Source organism: Dipodomys merriami, unplaced genomic scaffold (assembly GCF_024711535.1).
Source record: "Dipodomys merriami isolate MVZ:Mamm:240054 unplaced genomic scaffold, mDipMer1.0.p SCAF_1, whole genome shotgun sequence".
Lineage (NCBI taxonomy): Eukaryota > Metazoa > Chordata > Mammalia > Rodentia > Heteromyidae > Dipodomys > Dipodomys merriami.
In genome coordinates this window covers 28,113,756-28,138,277 of record NW_027202270.1, presented here as the reverse complement: position 1 = coordinate 28,138,277, position 24,522 = coordinate 28,113,756, and the positions used below count along the sequence as shown (strand labels likewise).

Here is a 24,522-nt window from a genome sequence, read left to right as displayed (position 1 = left end):
ATCAGTATTGTTTTGGCTACAACAAAAAAGCATAATTCAGAAATCAACTTTTATTATAAATGTATAGTCAACTGTTTAGTAACTTGGAGAAATTTATTATTGTTATTATATTTTTGCTATCTACTAGTATTATAGGAAGGAAATTTAATTAAAAACATTAAAAATAATATGGAAGTGGAGACATGAGCCAGTAAAAGTTATAAAGTAATGAGTACAGGCTGAAACAGCACACTTAACTCAACCCATGTGTGTAGATACAACTGTGTATACAGCATGTCTGACAAGAGTCTGACTTTGTAATGCCATATGGTTTCACTGTGTGAGCACAGGGGCTTAGGGTCATGGCGCTGTACTTAGCTCTTTCATTTCCTTCCATTTATTGGCCGGTGTCATTATTTTAAATTAGAATTTACATTTAATTCCTTATTAAGACTACTGTAATTGGCTTTTGCCTCCGATGTGGTTTTTTTTTTCTTTTAGAAAAATACTGGCACACCTGTCGTTGAATAAGAAACCTAACCTTCATAAAAACCTTAATAAAAATATAGATACTGCTATACCAGATAGTGTCTCTGTGAATTCATTAGACGAATACAATATACTAAGTTCTTGCAAGTAAAAACAACATAATTTACTTCTAGACTGTGAATGTGATTTTTTACAACCTAAGATATAGTGCTTTTCAACAAACAGCATAATATACCTCAGCTTCAGTGTAAAGACAGCCAAACACAAGAGAGGAGGAGAAAGGTGACAGGTGGGGGGAAAAATGGTACAGAAGGTATGATGTTGAGACAAAAATGCTCAGCAGGCAGAGGGGCAAATCTATATAACACCATGCTGGGGCAGGAGTGGGGTTGAGGGGGAGCAGGATGAGCAAGGAGAGATGTTGTTGCCTCAATGATACTGCATGAGCAAGAAGCAAACATTTCTCCTCTTATTCCGATGGGCTGTAGGGTTTAGCTTCCTTTATCACTGCTTATAAATGCAAAAGAACTGGTTAGTCTTGGCCTATGGTTTCTCAGCAACCGTTTATCTTTAAATCCTGTGAATCTTGGCCTCACATGAGTCAGACACTGTAGCCCACCAGTTTGGACCAAGGAGGAGAATGAGATACTCTTTCTGAGCCTTCAACTAGTGGTGTGGATGACATCATACTGGAGAGAATCCATCTCCTCTGTGGCATAGAGAGGGCAAGGGTGGTTTGTTGCCAGGGACCAAACTAATAAAATCAGTCAGTTTTACATTTTACCAAAATTACCTCTGACACATGGGTTTTACAGTTGGGCTTATTCTGTCAATAAATTTTTCATGGAAGTTAGGTTATTTAGATCAGCGAGGTTCACATAGCATACTCCAGCTGTGATGTGCAAGCTAAATTGCAACCCAGCGGCCTGAAAGAATTAATTCATCTCCCAAAATGCGAAATTAAATCCTAGGGAGTAACATTACATGACTGATGATGTACTGAATTAAATTAAAGGAAGACTTGAATGCTTGTTAAAAAAATATCACTTACATAAACTATTTTATAACCACATGTGAGCCTTCTAATGGATCATGTTATTGTGAACCCACCATAACAAAAATCCAGAAAGTGAGCTATCAGAAAATGCTTCTTTGTGGAAAAAGCGCGGTGTTGATCTATTTCTTCAGTTCTGTGTGCCATGGTCATTCAACTTTTAATATTCTATTAGGAGAGGATGCTAACACGGAATGCTTGATTAATTTACTAACATAGTAGAAGGAGGAAGGGAAGCACCAGACCTCAGTCTCCGTTTGCACCTGACCTCAACTGCTTCATGCAGTAGGCAGTGTGACTCTTTGCTGTTCTATCTCTGGCTGTAGCATACTGTTCTCATTTAACTTTTTTTTTTCAAGACCTAAATATCACTGTGCATTCCTTGCCCATTGACATCTCAAGATGGTATGAGCTCATTAAATGAACTGAGGCCTAGAAGCAAAGGCTCAACTTTGTGGCTACTCCAGACAGGAGGATCATTTTCTCCAACATTTTCATTACAGGCTGCCCTTTTTCCATGACTGACCTTATTATTCACACATAAAATCTGCTCATATTTTATTTAGATTTGGAATTTAATGCAAAGGGACTGTGTAATGGCACACAAGGCTCTTCTACAAAAGAAAGCAACAAAGTCAAAAACAAAGGGACAAGAAACGGGGCAAGGGAAATGTCTCTACAGTCAGGGGCTTCCTCCTAGAAGACATACCTATCATCTTTCTCTGAGACACAGCTAGTATGCTGACATGCCAAAAGAGAAAGGAAATCTCTCAAATGAGAAGCAATAAAGATAGATACAAGATTTGTTCCTTTTCATTTTCATTATTGGTTTAGTTTGGGGTTTATAAAAATAACAGAGTTGTGTGTGCGCACAAATACTTATCCATGTGCACATGCATTTGGCCTCTGTATGAGTTTCTCATTCACAATGGATTCAATCACCTATGGATTGAAAATGGTAGGAAAAATATATTTGTATTGGATATATATATATATATATATATATATATCAAGGGATTTTTTGCTTGTCATTATTATTGTTCTCAAACAATAAGCTACAACTATTTAAAAAGCATTTTCATTGTATCAACTGTTTTTAGTAATCTTAGAAATGATTTAAAGATATCCAGAAGTATGCAACTATTATGCCATTTTATGGAAAGAACTCAAGCAGTCACAGTTTTGTTTTGTTTTTATCCAAGGGGGTCTTGAAACCATGACATGTCAATGGCTTATCTGTTGTTAGCTCTGAAATCCTATGATAACTCTAGCTTAATTTTTCTATTACTATCTCCTTTACCTTAAACCTGTACTTACTAATTTACCCAGTCTGGGTCCTATGACCTTTTCTCCTCCTACTTCTTCTAGACATTAGAGGAAAAAAACCAGTGCTCATTGAATTCAGCAGCACTAACTGCTGAGACTGATCTTTCTTCTCAGTAATACAATCTTAAATACTTGTTTATTTCTTAGCATACTGATTACTGAACAGGTAGTAAGATTCAAAAGGGCAGTGTGAATGTCTAAGCATCATGTCCTCACCTTGGCAATGACTCAGGCTTACAGACAAATGTGATGCCCTTTGTCACACCACAAGTCTTCTCTCTTCTCTACTTCACCAAGCTATTCTAGCATTTCTGAGTTTATGGCAAGCATGAGACATGGAATTGCAGAATTGAGAAATGAGTTGTATGCATATGTGTGTGTTTGCAGTTACCTGCATAGAAAGGATACTGTATTTCATAAATAGAAATCAACACTTATTTCTGAATACTTGCAAGTGAAAAAAATTAGCACACTGGTGTTTAATAATCCTATTTCAAATTAAAATTTGTGTTTAGGATCCTAGGACTCTTCATCCGAGGCATTGAAGAAAACAGCAGGTGCAAACGGGAAGGACTCTTTCATGAGAATGAATGTATTGTAAAAATCAACAGTGTGGATCTTGTAGACAAAACTTTTGCTCAGTAAGCATTTTTTGTTGTTTTGTTTACTTTATTGATCCTTGGGATATTTGCAGTCATTATGGAACTCATTATGAGAAAAATTGTAGGTGGAATTTCTGGTCAATTCTCTTTAAGTGACCCCTTAACATCCATTTTCAAATGCATTTTACATTCGGCATATTAGAAGGTGGCCCACAGGTGGGCCACAACCTCTAGGCATGTGAAGCCACAGAACAGAGCAAGCCTTCCTGCCTGGCTTTCTTGCTGGGGTATCTATGGAAGGATTTGTTTTTCTTGGGCTCTGGGTCAGTTATGCTGGTATTTAATGGTTCTCTTTACAGACTATTTGTTCCAGCTTATTAATTAACCTATTTGATGTCAGCAGTTTTCTGTGAACTCTAAAATCAGTGAGAAATATCTATAACTATCGAATCTAAGACTGTAAATAATACAAATGTCTAAATTAAAATTAAAATGTTCTCCCTCCAGAAATCACATCTCAGAATGTGAAAATGTTATGGGAATACATTTTCTCTCTCTCTCTTTTTTTGAAAGACTTAGAATATGTAGCAGGCTGATGCATATTTATATTTATTAATGTATGTTGGCATTGCATTGTGATTTCAAACTAAGGGAATAAGCACTAATACTTTTTGGTAATAATCAACAACCTCAACTAATTCAGACCCAGACCACTCATACTACATCTCCTTCCTAGGCATTAGTTTTCAATACTGTAGGCAGACGAGAGAGTTTGATTGTGAGTAGAAGGAAAGTAGGTACTAACTCCTACAAAAGAATCTATTTTGTTAAAATACTGATAGGCAAAATCATAATTATTAGTACTGATATAATTTGTATACACTGCTATACGTTTTTATAAGAATTTGATAGATAGGGGCAAGACAGACAGAATCATTCCTGGCATACATGAGCAGAATGAAAAGTCATAGAAATTTTGTTCAGAGTTGGTATGGAGGAAAATCTGATTTTCCTCTCAAGCAAAAATAGCATATTAATAATCTGATCAAAATGCTAAATGATTTCCCCCATTTACATTAAAGTTAGTTTATTACATGTTTTTTCCGTTAATTAATTCTGGTTAAAATTTCAGATTTAGAAACACTTCAAAGCTCAGAATCATGGGGCAAATTATTTAATCTCTCTTAGCCTCAACTTGAATTTGCAAAACGAGAATTTACTATTTTTACCTTAGGAGGTTGTTAAGTAGACTAAAATGAGAGAACTTTGCATGATTATCAGGCATGGGCAGCCGGGTGGAGGGGGCATTAGTTGGCAGGGAGTAAGTGCCAACTAGTAATTAGTTAGCAGTGTCCCATCCGTGATGGTATTCCCAGTGCCTCCCATGCTTAGATTACTACTGTGCTGTTCCTGGTCGCCACCATGCTGAGTCACCTAGGAAATTAGGAGGTGGGTAGCTCAGGAGAACACAGTATCAATGTAAGCTTACTCTTTCAAGGGCACAAGATATCTTCCGTCAGGCGATGAACTCTTCAAGTGTGCTCCTCCATGTGCTTCCACCTCAAAACCGTGAACAGTATGAAAAATCAGTCATCGGACCCCTTAACATATTTGGTAACAGCAATGGTGCATTGAGAACAAAGGTGGCACCACCTGTCCATGGGAAACCGGGACTGAAGACAGTAAATCTCACAGGAATAAACAGTCCTGAAGCAGATACATCAGCTTCCCTGCAGCAAAGCAAGAGCCCCCGAGTACCAAGACTAGGAAGAAAGCCTTCCTCTCCCTCACTCTCCCCTCTCATGGGGTTTGGCAGCAAGAAGAATGCCAAGAAAATTAAGATTGACCTAAAGAAAGGTAATTATTAAATTATGCTTAATAGCATTCTATTATTGTAACATGTAAAATTGGTTAAGAGAAATGCATTAAAGCTAATTTAGTTAATTCCCCTTTCATTTAATTGTATCAAAGAATAGATTTTAAGTGTATTCTTGGGCAACCTAACTTTCAGGACATTGTAGTATTTTCTTCTTCTTTCCTACTGTAGAGTATAGGTTATTTGAAACAGGAAAACAATAAAGACAAATTGGGGAGTGGAAAGAAATCGTCGCAAACTTGCTCAAAATGAAGAATATTGTGTTACAGTTTAACACTAAATAGATATTAAAATAGAGATGTCCTCATTTGGGACACAATTAGTGATTTTTTAAACATCCTTTAGGTAACATATGACAAGCATATGGTCTTGCTGTCTGGGAGATTTTTATATCAGCACAAACTTTATTCCAGAGAAAAAATATATAATTATTAATAATTTCATTGTTTAAACATTACTAGTAGATTAAAAAACATATATATTTTCAGACGCGTATATAACCTTTTCTTCATCTTTAGCAGGCAACATATCCTTTTCTGCTCTGGTCTCCTCTCTAGTATGTCTTTTTGCTTTCAGATTAATCTACCCTAAGGACAGCCCTAATGTCATTCTTTTTCATTTAAGGCTTTCTGGTAGATTTTTAAAATGATGGTTATGTTTCTTCATCTTTGTTATGTCAAGCACACGTCAGTGAGACTAGATCATGTGTGAACATGCATATTTATGCAATATTATATACACTCATTCACATTCCTTTATGTCTTTGTTTAATTTTTGACTTCTACTGGCTTTCTCCCTTTCCCAGTTGCAATCTTCTCAAATCCTGTCTTTCCAAGACAATTACAAGGACCCAGATTCTTGACTGAATCAATAAAGAATTTAGTAGTCACAAAGCTTACTAATATATTTCAAAAACAACATGTATGTTTAATATAGATATGCATATTATTCTAAAAAAGACTCTGTGATCAGAATTTCACTTACCCATAAAAATCCTATACTGGGAATAAATTGAGTTGAATAAGAGGCACAAATACTGCAATGTGCTTATTAGTTAGAATTTTTATTTATATGCATTAGATGTATTTTTGTATAAATAATTGTATGAGACATGGAGATATATACTTTGGGGACAGAATAATAAATCAGTCATACAGCCATTTTAAAAATCTATCAGAAAGCCTTAAATGAAAAAGAATGACATTAGGGCTGCCCTTAGGGAAGATTAATCTGAAAGCAAAAAGACATTCTAGAGAGGAGACCAGAGCAGAAAAGGATATGTTGCCTGTCTAAATGTGAAAATGGAATATGCATGCCTTAATCATTGAATGATTGTAAGAAGGAAGAAAGCAGATTATAGTTATTGTTGAGGTTTTTAGCAGGGCAACTCACATAATAAAGATATCCTTAATAGAAATTCGAATGTTAACTCGATTGGGATGTTTGAAAAAGGGCAGGATCTGGGTTGGAAAAGAGAGTACATAGTGAAATTTGAAATTCCCATGGTGAGTTAATGGCCAAACCATTAACTGGTAATATCTAGGAAGCTCACATCAGACTTGGTCTATAGAGCAGGTATTGGGAGATGATTTTGGAGCCAGGACATGACCAAGGCAAGAAGTCCAGAAGATATAGTGTCCAAAAACACAGGCTTTGGCAACATCTTTGTTTTTGTAGGAGTGTAATGGTAGGGGTTATTGAGTAGCAGACATGCTAAATGACCAGAGAGATAGAAAAATAGAAATATTACAAATCAGGGCGAGTTAATTTCATAAAACCATTAGTAGGAAGTTACATAGATAGAAGAAAGACCAAAGATGGGGAGAATTACTAAGTGGTTTTAAGTTAAGGGACACTTACCTAAAGTACAGCTGTAAGTCCTCAGTGGTAGAAGCTTGAGAGAGCACTGAAGTGGAAGTGAAGATTATTTCGGGTAGAGACATATGAACATACTTTTAGACAGAGTGGAAAATACAATATAAGGGGGCTATTGAAGCAGCAAGAAAGGAGGGCAGGGCAGTAAGACTCTGGAAGGACAATGGGCTTCAGCCATGTAAGGGATCCATACATCAGTGGAGCAATGAGCCACGGATTGGTCAACTGATTGAGAGAACAACAAAACTCTGGTTGTATAACTTTTTTGCATCCCAGGAAAGATGACTTCCGGTATGACTTACTGGGAAGTAAGTCTCTAAGTATGCACGTAACATGTTTTTCTTCGAGAACTTGAATAAATAAAAGTGTTAACAGATGTATGTGGTGTGGAGCTCTAAATTCCCTTTGATACCTTCAAGACCTATTGGCAACTGTAATTGTTATTTAAATGTAGAACAATTGAAACATTTTAAAATCTCCTTTACTTTTCTATCTTAATTTAAATTAGGTGCATTTTAGTGTAAGTTTGAATTTAGTATTACTGTTCCTTAATTTGACCTGGTCATCTATACTAGGCTCTGAAGGACTTGGTTTCACTGTGGTTACTAGAGATTCTTCCATCCATGGGCCTGGGCCAATTTTTGTAAAAAATATTTTACCAAAAGGAGCAGCAATAAAAGATGGTCGCCTACAATCAGGGGACAGAATTTTGGAGGTAAGACTTGAAATTAATGTATTCAATGAAGTATTTCTTGATATTTAAATTAGCACTTACATGAACATATATACAGGTACCTTTTATATCTCAGAAGCATTGATTTGGAAGAACAGTATTCAAATCTGAACATGCTTAAATCCTCTATGTAAAATTGCATATGACATGACACATCCTCCTACATATTTTAAAGCATCTGTAGGTTACTTTATATTATTACTAAAATATAGATGTTATGAAAATAGCTGTCCTTTGATTTTAGAATATCACAGAAAAAAAGTCCATGTTAAACATAGATACAATTTTATTTACTTAAATATTCATTTGGGTTTTTTATGGTCAGGTAGAGTCTTGCTGTGTAGCCCAGACCAGCCTCAGACACATGCTCTTCCTGTCTCAGTCTCCCAGGTATTGGGATAGCTGGGATTATATGTTTGCACCAAACACACATGACCAAAAAAAACCCAGTTATTATTTTATAGTGCTGGGGGTTGAATTTAGAGCCTTCCTATACCAAGCAAGCACTCTATCATTGAGTTATATCTGGAGACCTTTTAAAGATTTTTTTAAACTTGAAGTTGGTTGAATCTGCTGATATGAAATTCACAGATATACAGACTGAAAATTAATACATTCCGTTAAGTGTACCACATTGAGTATAATTAATTCTAGACAATATAAGGACGCTAACGGCCATTTAACATTGCCAGTGACATGGAGCTAACTAACAATGAAAACTTTCCTAACTTTGTTGAAGTTAGGTTTTCCTATCTCCTGATAGGAGATAATGCTTTAATATTCTTTTGCCATGAAACATTACAATTCTTTTCATGTGGTTCTGGATCATGAAGAAAGTTCCACCAAATGACTAATATAATATAGCTCCAAATTAGAGTTTCCAAGATGATAATCTGCTAACTATAATCTAGATGTGGAGGGAAGTTTATATCAAAATATTTATATTTCCAGAAGAATTTGCCATGTGATAGAGTTCATGTCTTATTGTATTGCAAAAACAAACAAACAAAAATACTATCAGTTTGATGAATCCACTATTTTTGCTATCACTTTGACTTTCCTCTTATAAAAATAAGGTATCTTAGGAAAATTGCTGGTATTACTTACCAGGTTTGTCTACCATCATAAATATGATGGTTGGTGTGTTATCAGAAACATGCGTCAGTTTTACCTCACACTTGAGAGGAAGAGGTAACAGGATCATAAGTTTGAGAATGGTCTGGGCTACAAGGCCAGTCTTACCTCAAAAAAGGGAATTGGGAGGGAGTTTGAGAGAAAAGAGGAAGAGGAGAAGGAAGAGGAGGAAGAGGAAGGGGGGAAGGAGGGGGAGAGGAGAGAAGGGATGGGGATGTGAGAGGAAAAGGGAAGGAAGGGGAGGAGATAAACATTGGAGAGGAGGAGATAGAAAGTTGTGTAATGAGTCTGTCTGCATAATTATACCTATTAGGTAAATGGTAAAGATGTCACTGGACGAACTCAGGAAGAGCTTGTTGCCATGCTGAGGAGCACCAAGCAGGGAGAAACAGCATCATTGGTCATTGCCCGCCAAGAAGGAAGTTTTCTGCCTCGAGAGCTGGTAATGTTCAGATCTCTCAGTCTTCACTGAATCTTTAATGCAGATCTTAAGATATTCATTGAACTCATAGTTGCTGAGTGATTAGTTCTAAATCACTATCTTCATGTATTAACAAAGCTGAATTCGAATATTTTATTCTGAGTAGTATATTTTTGGGTATTAATACACTGAGTTGAGTATAAACAAACAGTGCTTTGGGGGCAAGCTTTGAAACATCCTTTAATAACACACAACTAACTATTCAGTTAATTCAATGAATGTACAAAGATAAGATCTGTGGTAGGTGCTGCGCAATTCATATGACCCTTTTTTAATCTAGTATTCAGTCTAAAAGGGAACAAAATACAACTAGATATGAAAAAAGGGAGAAGAAGATCATGAAGGAGGTGAATATTACGGGCTACAGAGTTCTAAAGCACACATAGAACGGGGGAATTTTGCCTGCTTTGGGGATATAAGGAAGATATCTGAGGAACAAAATTTCATGTCTTATTAAAAATGTTTGTCCTACTATCTATGCTTCTAGCAAACTGACCTAAATTGATCATCAAAGATATAGAAAAGTTCATATACATTGATTTCCCACCCTAAATTCCAATCTATTGTAACAATATATCTAGTGATCTACAACCATGAGGTATTATTGGCTCAATAACTAGCTAGACATTTTTGCAATGAAATATAATAATTACTTAAAATTATCTCAGAATTGTTAATAATGTGAGAAAATATTCATAGCATAGTGCTAAGCAAAAATGTAGGGTGTAAAATTATATATGCAGTATCAAATTATACTAAAAACTAAAAATAATTAAAAAGAGATATACATGAAATGTTGGTCATATAAGAAATGTTCATTTTCATATACATACACAAACAATGATTATATGTTGTTTACTTATTGAAATGTCATGGCTTTATGAACACCATAGAAAATTCAAAATGTCTTTTATGGCTAAAAACAAAGAAAAGCAAGTAGTATAAGGGAACCTTTTTTCTTTTTTGGTCCTAGGGTTTAGGTGCTGTCCCTGAGCTTCTTTTTCCCAAGGCTAGCACTGTACCACTTGGGCCACAGATCTACTTACAGTTTAGGGGGGAGTTTTATTGGAGATAAAAGTCTCATGGACTTTCTTGCCTGGGCTGGCTTAGAACCATGATCCTCATATCTCAGCCTCCTGAGTAGCTATTATTGCAGGCATGAGCTACTAGCACTTAGCTTAATAAAGGAATTGCTAACAATTCAGTGTGTGTGTGTGTGTGTGTGTGTGTGTGTGTGTGTGTGTGTGTGTGTGTGTGTGTGTGTGTGTGTGTGTGTGTGTGTGTGTGTGTGTGTGTGTGTGTGTGTGTGTGTGTTGGTCCTGGGACTTGAATTCAGGGTCTGTGTGCTATCTCTGAGCTTTTTTGCTCAAGGTTAGCATACCACTAGAGCCACAGCTGCACTTCAGTCTTTTTGGAGGTAAAATGAAGATCAGAGATTAGAGTCTTACAGACTTCCCTGCTTTGAACTACAATCCTCAGATCTCAGCTTCCTGAGTAGCTAGGGTTACAGGTATGAGCCACCACTACCAGGTTACTCCTTGGTTTTAAATGTTTTTAAGTTTTTTATTGTGAAAATACTGTACAGAGGGGTTACAGTTACATGAGCAAGGTAATGAGTATATCAAACATTGTTGCCTCCTCCTTTGTTTTTCCCCTACCATCCCTTCCCTCCCATCCCACAACTATACTCCCCCCACCCCACCTAAGTTGTAAAGTTAGTTTTTCAACATAGTGTCTTGTACATCTCATTGTTAAAATGGGTCACCCTGTATCCCTATTTGAACATTTTGTTTTTTCCCTTACCCTCCCCCAAATTATACTGACATCAAATACAGTGAAAACAGGGGTTATTCCATGGAGGAAGAACATACAAAGCAACAAAAAAATCACATGGTACCTTATAAATATGTTAGAAACAATAGCAAGAAAGAAAAAACCACTTGTGTCCCTATCTTGGGGTTCATTTCCCTTAACTTCATCTTATCTGGTCATATGTACATAGCTTTTGGCCTTTTCTACTTGTCCCAGACATATACTAGTTATTCGAATTTGTACACAGAGGCATATGTAGGTAACAGGATAGTTTCCCAGAGTCAGGTGATAAGATGGTGACATTAGATGTAAAGTTTGAGAGTATTTAACTTGAAGAATAGAAAGTTTATAGACATGACAATCCTTCATCAAATATGAAAATGTTGTGTTAGGTAGAAAGTAAACTTGGTGCTTTTTCTTAAATAGATTATATCCAGTAATCTACTTATGCTTTTATAAACAGTTTGCTGAAACTTTTCTCAGTACAAGTTAAAGATTCTGGAAATGCAAAAATAATTAAGATATTTCCTACTCTCATTTATCTTATCTCAAAGCAAATTCTAGAAAAAGGTTCATGTTATAAGAACTTCTCAACTCTATGGCCCTATCTAATGAGGAAGAGGGCTACTTAGAATGAGGATAGTGGTTCAAAGCCAGTCTGGGCAGGAAAGTCCATGAGACTCTTATCTCCAGTAAACCACCAGAAAATTGGAAGTGGTGCTGTGGCTCAAGTTGTAGAGCACTAGCCTTGAGCTGAATTGCTGAGGGACAGTGCCCAGGCCCAGAGTTCAAGCCCCACAACCGACAAAAAAAAAAAAAAAAAAAAAGAATATTCAAATGAATCCTGGCTCACCATCTCTCAAAGGTGAGATAAAACAATTTCTAAGATCTCTCTCTGCACTCGGGTTCTCTTACATGTGTTAAATCTGTATGTACCACTTACTGCTATCTTATGTTGATAGTTTTTGTATTATCTAAAAGATTCCCTTCCCTCAAATTTATTTGGCATGGACCATTCTATACTTATCATTTTACCCATTGTCCTTCTTGCATTATTGTATGCTACAAGAAGACCTGTAGTAAAACAGGGAAGGAAAGAAGGAGTGACATCAACCAGAAAGATAATAGTCCATATTTCTCTCCTCCTTTCCTCTCCTCTTCTCTAGATCAAACTTTGGAAGATGAAATCCTGAACTTCTGCCTCATCTCCTCTGTGAAGCCCCTTATATTTCTCCAAGTAAAACATTGTAGATGCTTAAGTCCTTTTTATGGTTTGTTTTCGAAAATACAGATTTTTTTTTCTTTTGATCCTTTGTGAACAAAGTCAAAGTGAAATCCACAATAAATGCCTATATTGTAGAAGCCCTTTCACTTCCTGTGCAATCCTGTGGATAGTAGAGGTAAAAATGCTCAGAAAACATCAGTGAAACTATATGTTTGTTCTGGACATTGAAGAAAAAGGGAAGAAGAAAACTCTACACTAAAAGGTCCCCCAATTCAATGATAGTTCTTTCTACTTCTCTCCCATAACCTTGTGGGTTTCCTTACTCCATGTACAATTCCTCCTTCCTCTAGAAACTGTCCTTCTCCTTCCCCTGGGTAAGAAGGACATGAATGAAGTCTTCACTTCATAATTCTTGAGGCATTTTTTTCCTCATCAGAACCACTATCTACAAGCAAGTAAATGAAATCATGGAATTTTCAAATTAAATAGAATTGTACAGATAGGTCTGGCTCTAATTTTGCAGATAAGAAAACAGTGTGGGAGTAACCTGTTGAAGATCTCACAGTGAGCTGGAAATAGAAACCCAGGTCTTTTAACACAACATTCTCCAGACTACACTGTCTAGAACCCAATGTCTGTACTGACCATTTAGCTGTGTGATGGAGGGAAAATCACAGAGCATTCTAAGGTTCTGTTTCCTAATCTGTGTCATAAGTTTCTTGTGAAGATTAAAAGAGGAAATATACACAGTGCTCTTCACATCATCTCTAGCCACTTGTAAGTCCTCAATTGCTATCATAAGCTAAAATTATTTCTTATAATATATTACAATTTCCATCTTACTGTAAATAAAATACTAGGCTTTAGATGTATCATTAGGTGAATAGATTTTTATAGGCTTACTTAGGACTAACCTCTATTTTTAAACAATTTTGCTTTTTTTTTATCTTAAAGTGTATTCTGGGATCTAAAATACTTATTTTTATAAGCAAAAATTTTATAACTGAGCAACTCTGAGCATCCTGTGGATATTATTTTTGCTCTCATTTAATAGCTTTAATGAAATTTGATTTCTGCTTCAGAAATGACATCATAAGCTGAGTCCACCAGGGAACATATTAAATTAATTATGTAACTATGAGCTTATGAATGCAAATAAATTATTTGTTTTCATTTTTCTATTTTATACAAAATGTGAAAACAATGTACTCAGTATTTGTTATGTTAGAACTTTCTGAAAAGTAGCTAGATTCCAAACAATATTAGACAATCAACTATCCAGATACATGCCATTTTTTTTTCTTTATCATAGTAAAGAAAGTATCTTGGAGTCTTATAAATACTCAATTCATATGGATCTACAGCTTTTGTTTAAGAGAATTAGTATTATTTTTAAGTTCAAATACTTGCTTTGAGTACTAAAGAGAAAAAACCACTACAGAAGTTTAGAGAGGTCATGTTTACATTTACCAGAGTGTTTCCATGTGAATTTCTTCACAGTGTGGCATGTGCTGGACTCATACAGAGCAAAATCAAGAATAAAGTATTACATGATATGCTTTTGTGTTTCTCTTTAAAAAAAATAAGGAAGATGATATGACTTTGGTGTTCTCCCTTATCATGACTGATGCACACACTTGACTCTTCATTGAAAGTCTGGCAGGATAAAAGAACAGCACTTCCTGCTTTTGTCTTGTTTTGCCTCCTTACAAGGAAACAAACTGTTTATTGTTTTCCTGTTCTGAGAAACCATCCTTTCCCATATATATATATAGATAGATAGATAGATACATACATACATACATACATATACATATGTATATATATATACATACATATGTATATGTCATATTTTCTTCACAATTACTGTAAAAAAAAGTATGTTGGAGGCTTATAAATACTCAATGCATATGGACCCAGAACTTTTGTTTAAGAGAATTAATGAGTGCTACTGCCCTGTCTATTTTCTAACAGCTAAATCTTTCTTACTTCCTTATTATCATTAGCTTCTTGTAAAGTCTTAATACTCACAGCAAAGGAGCATGTGGTCAGCAGTTATACTGGAAGAGTTCTAGTATATGATCATCTCTCAGATGTGACTCTCTGTCATTGCAAAGGCCTTGGCATCTATTTCCCAATCATTTCTCCTGACCTGCCCCCTAAGAGAACTGTGCTGAACTCATGTTGTGGTCCCTGTTCTTCCTCCTGAGCAGTAAGTTAGCATCATATGTTTAGCAGCACATTGAGCAACCTTCTTTCCATCTGTATCAGGCTGGGTAGAAAATTAAATGAGAGGAATTTATGTAATAACATCACGACTATTTAGCTGTTTCTAGTAGCTATACCAAAAGAATTGTGCTTCAAAGGTAATGTTTCCAGAATCCTAGTTTGGAAAGATGCTTTGATGTCTTTACCCCCTGATGGGGTGAGAGTATATTAAAGAGGTGTTTACATAGGAAATATTTCATGCAGAAGGTACTTTGAGATTGCTGCTGGTAATAGTACAGGATGCTGAAACTGCTGTGTGTGCATCTCCTCTTGAAATGAATATGCTACTTAATCACTGATTTCTTTGTTCCATTCTCTGGGAGTGGTAGCCTAAGATTTCTTTTCTATCCCTGTTACCTAAAATTTTTCTTTTTTTTTTAAATTACACAAAGAGATAAGGTCATTTTCATATCTAGGAAACATCCTGATTCTTTTTAAGAGATACACAGGACTAAGTTATTTGACATATAGGTAAATGGATACATGTGGGTATATCTTCTTTGATTTATTATAGAGAAAGAAATATTCTTCCATTTCCTTGTTATTTTGGGGGGGGGAGTTCTGGTCGTGGGGCCTAAACTCTGGGCCTGGACGTTGTCCTTCAGCCCTTCAACTCAAGGCTAGCATTCTACCACTTGAGCCACAGCGCCACTTCCAGCTTTTTTCTTTTTGCTTATGTGGTGCTAAGGAATCAAACCCATGGTCTCAGGCATGCAAGGCAAGTGCTCTACCACTGAGCCACCTTCCCAGCCCTTCCATTTCCTTGTTAACCTCTATCACATTTCATTTTCTGACCTACTGCCTTATCTTTAAATTATCCTGGAAATCACAGCAACCCCTGGTGGGCAAAATGAGCTGAGAAAATTTCAAATGTATTTATAATTTCTACCTGCTAAGTTTGCCTGCTCTTAAATGCTGGCATCTGCAAGTAGGATTAACTGTACTTTAAGCAAGTTTCTCCTTCCTAGCATGACTGAGAACCAAAAGTTACCCGTTTGTCATTCTGATTTGATCTTCACTTAGGAATATTGCTTTTGCTGAGGAAAAAAAAAAAGAAGTCATGCCCATGTGTGTGGAGACTCACTTAAGTGTTTGGAGCATTCCAACACTACCATACATACAGTCCTGTCCACAATAGCAAATGAGATGTGGTACCAACTCCTCCATGATTTTCATTAACTTGTTATGAAGTGAAAAATCCATTCCATCAAGTGTCAAATTATTTAATGTGATAAATCATGGAAGAATTCTGGTTTGAAATCTTAGATGAACCTCATTTAACTGATGTATTATTTTATTCCCTTTGGCTATTTGATGAAAATGATTCCATGCTTAATTAACCAAGATACTTAAGGAACAATGAATATTACAGTGGCTATTTGTTGATAAGTGGCAAAAATTGAAGGATAATTCCAGAATAGCTTATCTACCTAAAGTGTAAAAGTTTTGATTTTCCAAATTATATAATTACAAAAACATAAAATTTGTATTAAATTCTCATGGATTCTCAAAGTAACACAATTGTAGTGAGTTAGATAGAGTCCTGGCTATGCCTTAGTTTCTATTTCACCTCTCACCGATTCTATTTCCTTCATATTGCATTTTGATTCAACTAAGGTATACTGAATCTTACCTTAGTCAAGGCTCTGCAACATGAAATCTAGGGTACATAGGGTAAGATGTATTCCTGTCCTGGAGGAGCTTCTAGCCTTACCTATGGTGTCAGTCATTGACTAGCTGTGCCAAAATACCTAACTTACACTACTTATTTTTGGACTATGATGAGACACAACTTCATAAAAGCATAACAACATGGAACTGTGGCAGAGGCTACTCACCATGTGACATATAAGGAACAGAGAAGTAGAGGAAGAGCAAGATACAGTTCTTCCGGGCTTTCCCCAATGATCTCCTTCCTTCAACAAGGCCCCAGCTCCTACTTTTCACCACCCAATAATATTATCATATTATGAATCTATCAAAGGATAAATCTATTGAATAAGTTCCATTAGGGTCCATTTCCTAGCCTATCAGCTAGCAACCAAGCCCCAATAAATAAGCCAATGAGGAAGAATGCATACTTGAACCATAACACTTGTGGTGTAATAATTTAAACCAAATCAAGAAATGTTCAGGATTTTCTTAGGAATTTTGAGCAGTGGACCTTGTAATTACAGCTGTGGGAGAAAGTATGACTCAGGGGATAGTAATGTTGAATGTAAATGACAATTTAGGTAGCTTAAGAGGCCCTTTACATATCACAACCTCAAGAAATGTTAGCGATAGTTTTAAAGCACCAGAAATATTTTGAAAAATTATTTTAAGGAATTTCTAAATGTTTCCATTTAGCTCTAATAATGTTGTTAGAAAAATGGTTCTCAAAGTGTAGTATCAGATCACAAAAGTTAGCTTCACTTGGGAATTTGATAGATAGGCAAATTCTGTTGTCCTCTACTCTGTCTCTTGAATCAGAGACTCTGGAGGCAGGGTTATAGATATGTTTAACAAACCCTTCATATAAATCTAATGCTTGCTGAAGTTCTAAAAACTTGGGAAACCAGTTTCATTATAAAGAACATAAGCCCTTCAATATAACTTAGTAGCAGCTATAACTAATTAGCTTCAATAATCAAATTGGCAATCTAATTTCTCTATCATGTGAAGAATTCCTCCTTCTGCAAAAAAATATTCTGGGAAAATTTCAAGCCCAGTTGAGTTGTGCCTTGTTGGCCCTGTGCCCCTTATTTTGGCAAAGGGCCAGCACTGAGTGCAATTCAGTTACCCAACTCAATTACACCTGATTCATTTAGGCAAACTCAATTGTACTTGACTTTTTTTCAGCCCAACTCGATTGTACGTGAAAATTTCCACACTCAATTTGATTGTTCTCAAAATTTGTTACATGCTACCTTGTAGATTTTAGACACATCCCCAAAGAAGTGCTTTTGAGGGGCTTAGAAGATTAGGTTGTTAATATCTGTTTCTAGTTATACCGACTTCTGTCCTTCATTTCGCTTTGTCACCTGCATTAGATGCTGTGGGCTGAGGAATGCTTCACTGACCCCCTACATGGGTCCTGGTCCCCCATCCCCTGTTCTGCTATACTGGATCTCAGATCAAAGATTTCCAAGTTTTGAGGAAAATGATCCTTATTGACTATCATCAAGCAACCTATATGCTTAAGTTTCCATGTATCGTTAGAGATGAGGAAAATGAGGCAGGAGGACATTGCCCCTCACCAAAGTTTACGTTGTCAAAAATCACAAATATGTATAAAGCATGTCCTTCATTTCCAACTCTGTACTTTTGCTCACTTGTGCTGTGGGCGAAGGGACTAGATCTTTAATCCCTGCCAGCTTTTGGAACAAGTTCAATAACCCACAAGGCTGAGGGATAAATTGTCATTTGCTACTCCCTGGGAAGTACTTATACCTGCAAGAATTTTACTGAACCCTTGTCAGCAAAATCTAGTCTTGATCAAATAGATGATGATAAATGTTCTGGTTGAACATTATTAAAACAGATGGAGGAAGTGCTGGCCATGTTGCCAGAACTTGTATGACTTCCAGGTGTCAGAATGTAAATACTTAATGGCTTTTTATCACAAGGTGGGTTTTGTTGGAGATGGAAAGTAGTGCAAAGCAGCGCTGGATGCTGTAAAGTAGCTCTCATGACATTTCAGAGGGCCGGGCCCTAATTATATTCTTTTGCAAAGTTAACAATGAAGAGCTGTTAAGAGTCAGACCTACTTTCATAGTACAAGACAGATGTCTTATTAGTGGTCACTGTGACCATGGTTAGGCTTCTGGAAACTAGAAAAAGAACAGTTTTCTGAATATGTACATTTAAATAGCTCAGACAAAAAAGGTAATATTGTGACCAATCGCTGACTGTATTCTTCTTATTATCCCGTTAGCCAAATGCTACCAGTAATTTATGCCAGCTGTAGGTATAATGCAGCTGAATGAGAAGTTGTTATCAAACTCTGTGGATGACCCTGATTTGCTTAATTGCCTTCATGCCTGTGATCCGTACATTCGCTAAGGTACATTGGTGTGAGATAAGGAAATAACCTCCATTTTACAAAGGATATGTAAGGATTAGGGAGAAAAGGATGGTCTTAATTGATTACAGTTGACTTTTCCAGCTGTTGTAAAGTAAACACATCACATGTGAAACGGCCACCGCAGTCCATTTCACTCAGAAAGGATTCCTAGAGATTCGAATGTGTTTCATCTGTGTGTTTAGGAAGGAAATGTTTGATCCTTATCATTAAAGAATATCAACTTAAAACCACTGCTTCGTTTCTCCCCTCCCCCCCTCCTCTACCCTAAGGTCTGATAAAACAAGAGATCGACACTTAAATAACAATCTGTTGCCACTTACCTCTCTCTCATGCCTTGTCCCCAAAGATTCTCTGGGCAATGACTTTTAAATATGTTCTCATTATTTTTAATGAGTGTGCAGAACACATGCCGCATAATGCAAAAGTAGATGGGTGCCCTTTCACTGAACTTGTCAGATATGATAAAACATCATAGGGGTTAAGATGCATTTTTCTTTAAGATATTATAATTATTCAAATTAAGATGCTCAAGTACAGCTCACACGTGATTCTTGTTGCTGCCTAAATGAGGCCCCACTGCATTGCCAACTCTCTCCTTTAAAATATGTTCAATCACAAAATGTTAAAAAGACAAAGAACATTTAATATTGTTATGTCTCTTTAAGTTTGTCCTTCTTTAAATCTGCCTTGGATGTCAGTATATTCAATTATAAACGAGTTCAATTATGTTTTCTGGCCACTTATTGAGTTATATGAAGGACTTTTATCACCTGGTCTTTCTGTAATTAAGTCTTTGCATTTCTTAGAGGCTCGCGACCTAAGGAAGGCTTGTTTATCAGCTTGGGATGCTATTTCAATTTTGTTATATTCCTTTTTTTTTTTTCCTCCTCTCTCCTTCCTTTTCCCTCCCTCTTCCTTTTTCCTGTTTCTGACCTCCCATCCTGCTTTTCTGAAAGCAAATAACACTCTGCATGTTATCTCTCAATTACAGAATATATTTAATTCTATGTTATATTTAAATGCTACATAGTGATGTTGGCACAGATAATAGTTATATCATGGTGCTAGAATAAATAATCTAATTTAAGAAGAGAAAAGCTAGTTACTCATTCCATAGATATTATGGCCAGTGGTTCCTGGCTCATAGAACTGTGTGCCTTAGCAGCCTGAAGATGACTTACCAACTTCTACCCTGACATGAAGGCCAGCCATCTCTGTTTTTCTTGCCAGCAGTTATAAATTTTACTTTTAGACTTTTAACTTCCCACTGGGGGATGAGGTAATAAATAGGAACAAATGAACAACAACAACAACAACAAGAACAAAAAGCAAACCCAAGATGGCTAAACATATACAAAAAACGGCCACTAAAACATCTTCATAAATCACTTCCACTCCATTTACTGAAACTAAAGGTTTCTCTCCCATGATGCTCAAAGAGATGTTGATATTCAGAACATTTATCTTCTTGGGCCTCCATTTTTCTCTATTTTTGGATTACATGACTTAATTTTTTAATGAAATTTACTGAATATTTATTATTCCTAATTTAGTGGAGCAAATGCCTATGGAAGGTTTATTTCTACTAAATGTTGTAACAATTACTGGATATTCTAAAATGTTCTAAAACATGATGCCTAAACTCCAGGAGCATAGACAATGTTAAGTGGAGATGCCATATAAATAATAGTAGCTATTATCTGCAGGGAAAAATAGGAAAGTTAATAGAAGGGAAATAGTTGCAGAAAAGTAGAAATGTAGAGATTACTTGTGAAGTAGTAAAAAAAAAAACTAGCTAATGAGGTAAAACTAAAGTTTTTAAACTCAAATTACCATAAAATTCAAAGGATTTTAAAATCATAAAAGATTACATTTAATAGATGGAGGTGGGACTATGATTAGGCCCTGAATCAAATCAAAGAACAAGGAGAGTGAGAGGCAAAAACAAAAGAACCACAACAAACAATACCCACCATATCAATATGGCACAGAATTCACCAAAGGCAGAGGGGAAAACTGAGGAAAAGTAAGGAAAGGAGTAGAAGGAATATATACTATCATTATTTTTTTTGTTATAGTGATAGCACTGTTGGTTAGTTCATATGCAAAATTTGTAAGTCTGCAATTAAGACCATTTCTAAAACTGAAATCCATGAAATGTTTAAGTGTTCAGTGATACCTTTTTTATGTTGTGTTTGGATTTCCTATTGATGCTTAACAAACCATTGCAATTTTTAAAATAAGGATTTATTGTATCTTGTATTTGTGGGGGGGTTGTTTGCTTAGCTGGTTTTGTTTGGATATGTTCCTGTAATGACAGTCATCTGGAGCACATGCCGGGTTGGAGGGCCCAACATGGACCCCTTTACATGTCAGCTGGTACTGACAGTTGGGCAGTATCTTGCTTGTCCCTCATGTGTCTTCTCATCCTCTGAATGGTTAGGCCAGTACCCTTACAGAGCATTCTCAGGACAACAGAATATATAGAGCCTCTCATGGCCTAGCTATGGCAGTTGCACAGTGGCATTTCTGCCTGTTGTCTTCATCAAAACAAGTCATGACATTAGAGGTAGAGGTTTAGGTTCCCAGTTTGGATGAGAAGAATAGCATATTCACATTCCAAGGAGATGCAGTTCACCACAGGCCAGTAGTGTTATATCTCCCACAGGAGAAGTATAAAATTGGAGGGTTCAGTTTTCTTTAGCACAATAAATATTATGTCAAGGACATGAGCTATCAGGGTATTGGCTCAAGAGTGCTTAAGTATTAACACTCATCTAATTTCTTGGATCTTAATTCCACTCCCAGAGATTGTATTGGGTGCTTTCTTTGAACAAATTGCTGTTTAACAACACTTTTAACCTTGCTACCTGCCTCAGCCTCTCAAGTGCTAGGGTCACAAGCATGCATCATCACACCATGTTGCTGAGAGCAATACATAAAAGTTCCTCTCTCCATACCAGCTGCTGCTCTCCCAACGGACATGTTTCTGCCACCTGCGTAAAGATTTACTCTTCTAGTCACTCTGAATTGGGGTTGGGAAGGAGGAGTTGAATTGTGTAGACATTTATAAATTAAAAGCACTAAAATTATCAAATGAAAGTAATTTGACAGTGAAGAGTGGTAACAATTTCTCTCTCTCTCTCCTCTCTCTCTCTCTCTCTCTCTCTCTCTCTCTCTCTCTCTCTCTCTCTCTCTCTCTCTCTCTATATATATATATATATATATATATATATATATATATATATAAAGGAGATTGAACTACATGTTCTTTTAAAATCTCTCCTTATCCCACAGTCCTACTCTCTGGATTTCTGTGCATCACATCTCACGCTGACATGCTGTACAGACTGTGCCTGAATTATGAATGATCTGTATATATAAATGAACAGCAGGAGTCCTCCTCTGAGTGTGTTTTTGCTCCACAGTTCAGAATGCCTGGGGAGCATTTGACCCACAGAGTACCTTCCCCTAAGTAAATGGAGAGCTAACAAATTGCCAACAGATATCTTACTCATGGCCATGGCATCATTGTTGTCATAGTAACGGATGCAGATGGTGCCCCTAGTCCAATCCTCTCCACATGACCACTACTGTAGGTTCTCTAAGCGGCTTCCCTTCCAGATCAGGAGATGTGGTCCTTGGTCCCTAACTTTGAATTGAAGGGTTGTTTCTCACAGAACATTATTTCATGTAGCCAGTATTTCATCCTGGATCATTTTGGAGGCACTGTGACAGAGCCAAACCCTGTGAACAAATTAAAACTGAGACAAAATTTACTAATATGTCTTTAAGGAAAAATAAAAGATTTGAGTTTACAAACTTACATTATACACCCTATTTTCTAACTAAGATATTGCCTTGTCTGTACATATAGTCATGTTTTATTTAAATCTTGTTTTCATTACATATAAAGAAAAGTGGATGAATTACAAATGTTATTCATGACTATTTTGCTGTCTGTAATGCAAAAAAAAAAAAAAAACCTAGGTTCTGGATTCAACTAGAAAAATACGACTACATCCATGCTACAACTTGTTGAAAATCTGGCAAATATTTTCAATGCAATTATTAATGCAAGCCTTTTTAATTCCTCTTTGGTATTTGACAGGTTGTAAAAATTATATAAATAAATATTAATGTAATTATTAACTTGATAATTTTATGTGCTGTGTAGGCATGCAGGGAAATTAAAGATGAGGACTGCTGAATTTCTTCTTGTTTGTGATATATACATAACAGTGACTTATTCCCTATATCACACAGACAGAAGTTACACTAGATCGAGCCTTGTCTTCAACTGCGTAACTAAGTGTGATTGCAAAAGAAAAGTAATTTTTCATGTTGGTTAAGTTAATAACATGTCACTATTATTTGTGCTCTTCTAACACAGAAACCAAATTGTGTGTGTGTCCTAGTTGGAAAGAAAATATAGGCAAAAAAAAAAGCTACCAATAAGTAAGTGGCTTACTTTTGAAAAAGCAGGTTTTTGCTTTCAAAAGTTCAGAGATTCCTCTTTAACCTGTAGCTTTTCTTGCAGAAAAGAATAGTGATCACATGTAAATGCCCTTACTTCCTTAGCAAACCTTTGAAAATATAACCCAAAGCTTGCATTGCCTGTGCTCTCAGTGCTCAGCGACCCTCTGGGGAGTTGGCATCTCTTATCAGAAGCTTGCAGCCAGGCAAGGGGCAACCAGCACATGGAGAGGCCAGGGCAATGAGATGGTCAAGGCCATTGGGCAGGTAGTGAAAGGCCTCATGCTGTGTTAAACAAATGCAGTTTCCTTCCTGGCTTCCCAGGAGCTAATTTTGTTTTTCACTTCTCTTCTAGTATAAGAACAATAAGGATGCAGAAGGCCATTCTCCCTGTGAGGAGATATGCATTAGATTATCATAAATCCACAGAAAAAAAAGTACAGTGGTCATTGAGAACCTGCATTTTTTTGAGGAAATAAAAGGCTTAATTGAAAGTACTATCCCAGGGGAGACAAATGATTGAGCCTAGACATTAATTACCATAGTTCAGAGAGTGAAGGAAACAAAAGGAAGATCATTTAAAAAAAAAATTCAAATATGTTTCTCTTTAGGAGAAGGTGGGAAATTATCCTAATAGGATGGTCATACACAGTGTTCTTAGAACACTATGAAATTTTAGGCAGTTGAACTTCTTAGGAATGCATCTTAACATTTTTTTTTACTAGTACAGATAGTTTTGTTAAAAGTTGGGAATCTAGAAAAAGAAAAGAGTGTACTACAACACTAAATAAGGCTTAAAATATATGTGCACCATGTCTCACATCATATTACTAAATGATTTATACTTCTAGGATTTCAATTACTCTTTTTGTGTCTCTCAGCTTTTTAAAAAAGTATGTTGGGTTTTTCTTCTACAACTTAACAGAATGAAAGTAAGTTGATGAGGCATCTAATTATATAATCCTCATGAAACACAGACTGCTTTATAACTCCTTCATATTGGTGTAGCCACTACCCTATGTTTAACGTGGCTAAAATAAAGAGATGAGTCCTATATCCAAAGAGACAAAGGCTGCGGTCAATGACTGTTAGAACAAGAGAGCAGTTGTGGAGACATCTTCTATAC

The 24,522-nt window shown here is 36.2% G+C and overlaps 1 protein-coding gene across 2 annotated transcripts in view; it reads left to right on the top strand.

Moving 5' to 3' along the window:
* Positions 1–24,522, top strand: part of Pard3b (par-3 family cell polarity regulator beta) — a 990,481-nt gene that overhangs the window by 496,883 nt on the left and 469,076 nt on the right. For both annotated transcript variants that reach the window (XM_070018756.1, XM_070018767.1), the window contains exons 7-10: positions 3,364–3,489; positions 4,949–5,307; positions 7,777–7,916; positions 9,382–9,510. In XM_070018756.1, the coding sequence (XP_069874857.1) occupies positions 3,364–3,489; positions 4,949–5,307; positions 7,777–7,916; positions 9,382–9,510 (754 nt within the window). The remainder of the gene's footprint in view (positions 1–3,363; positions 3,490–4,948; positions 5,308–7,776; positions 7,917–9,381; positions 9,511–24,522) is intronic.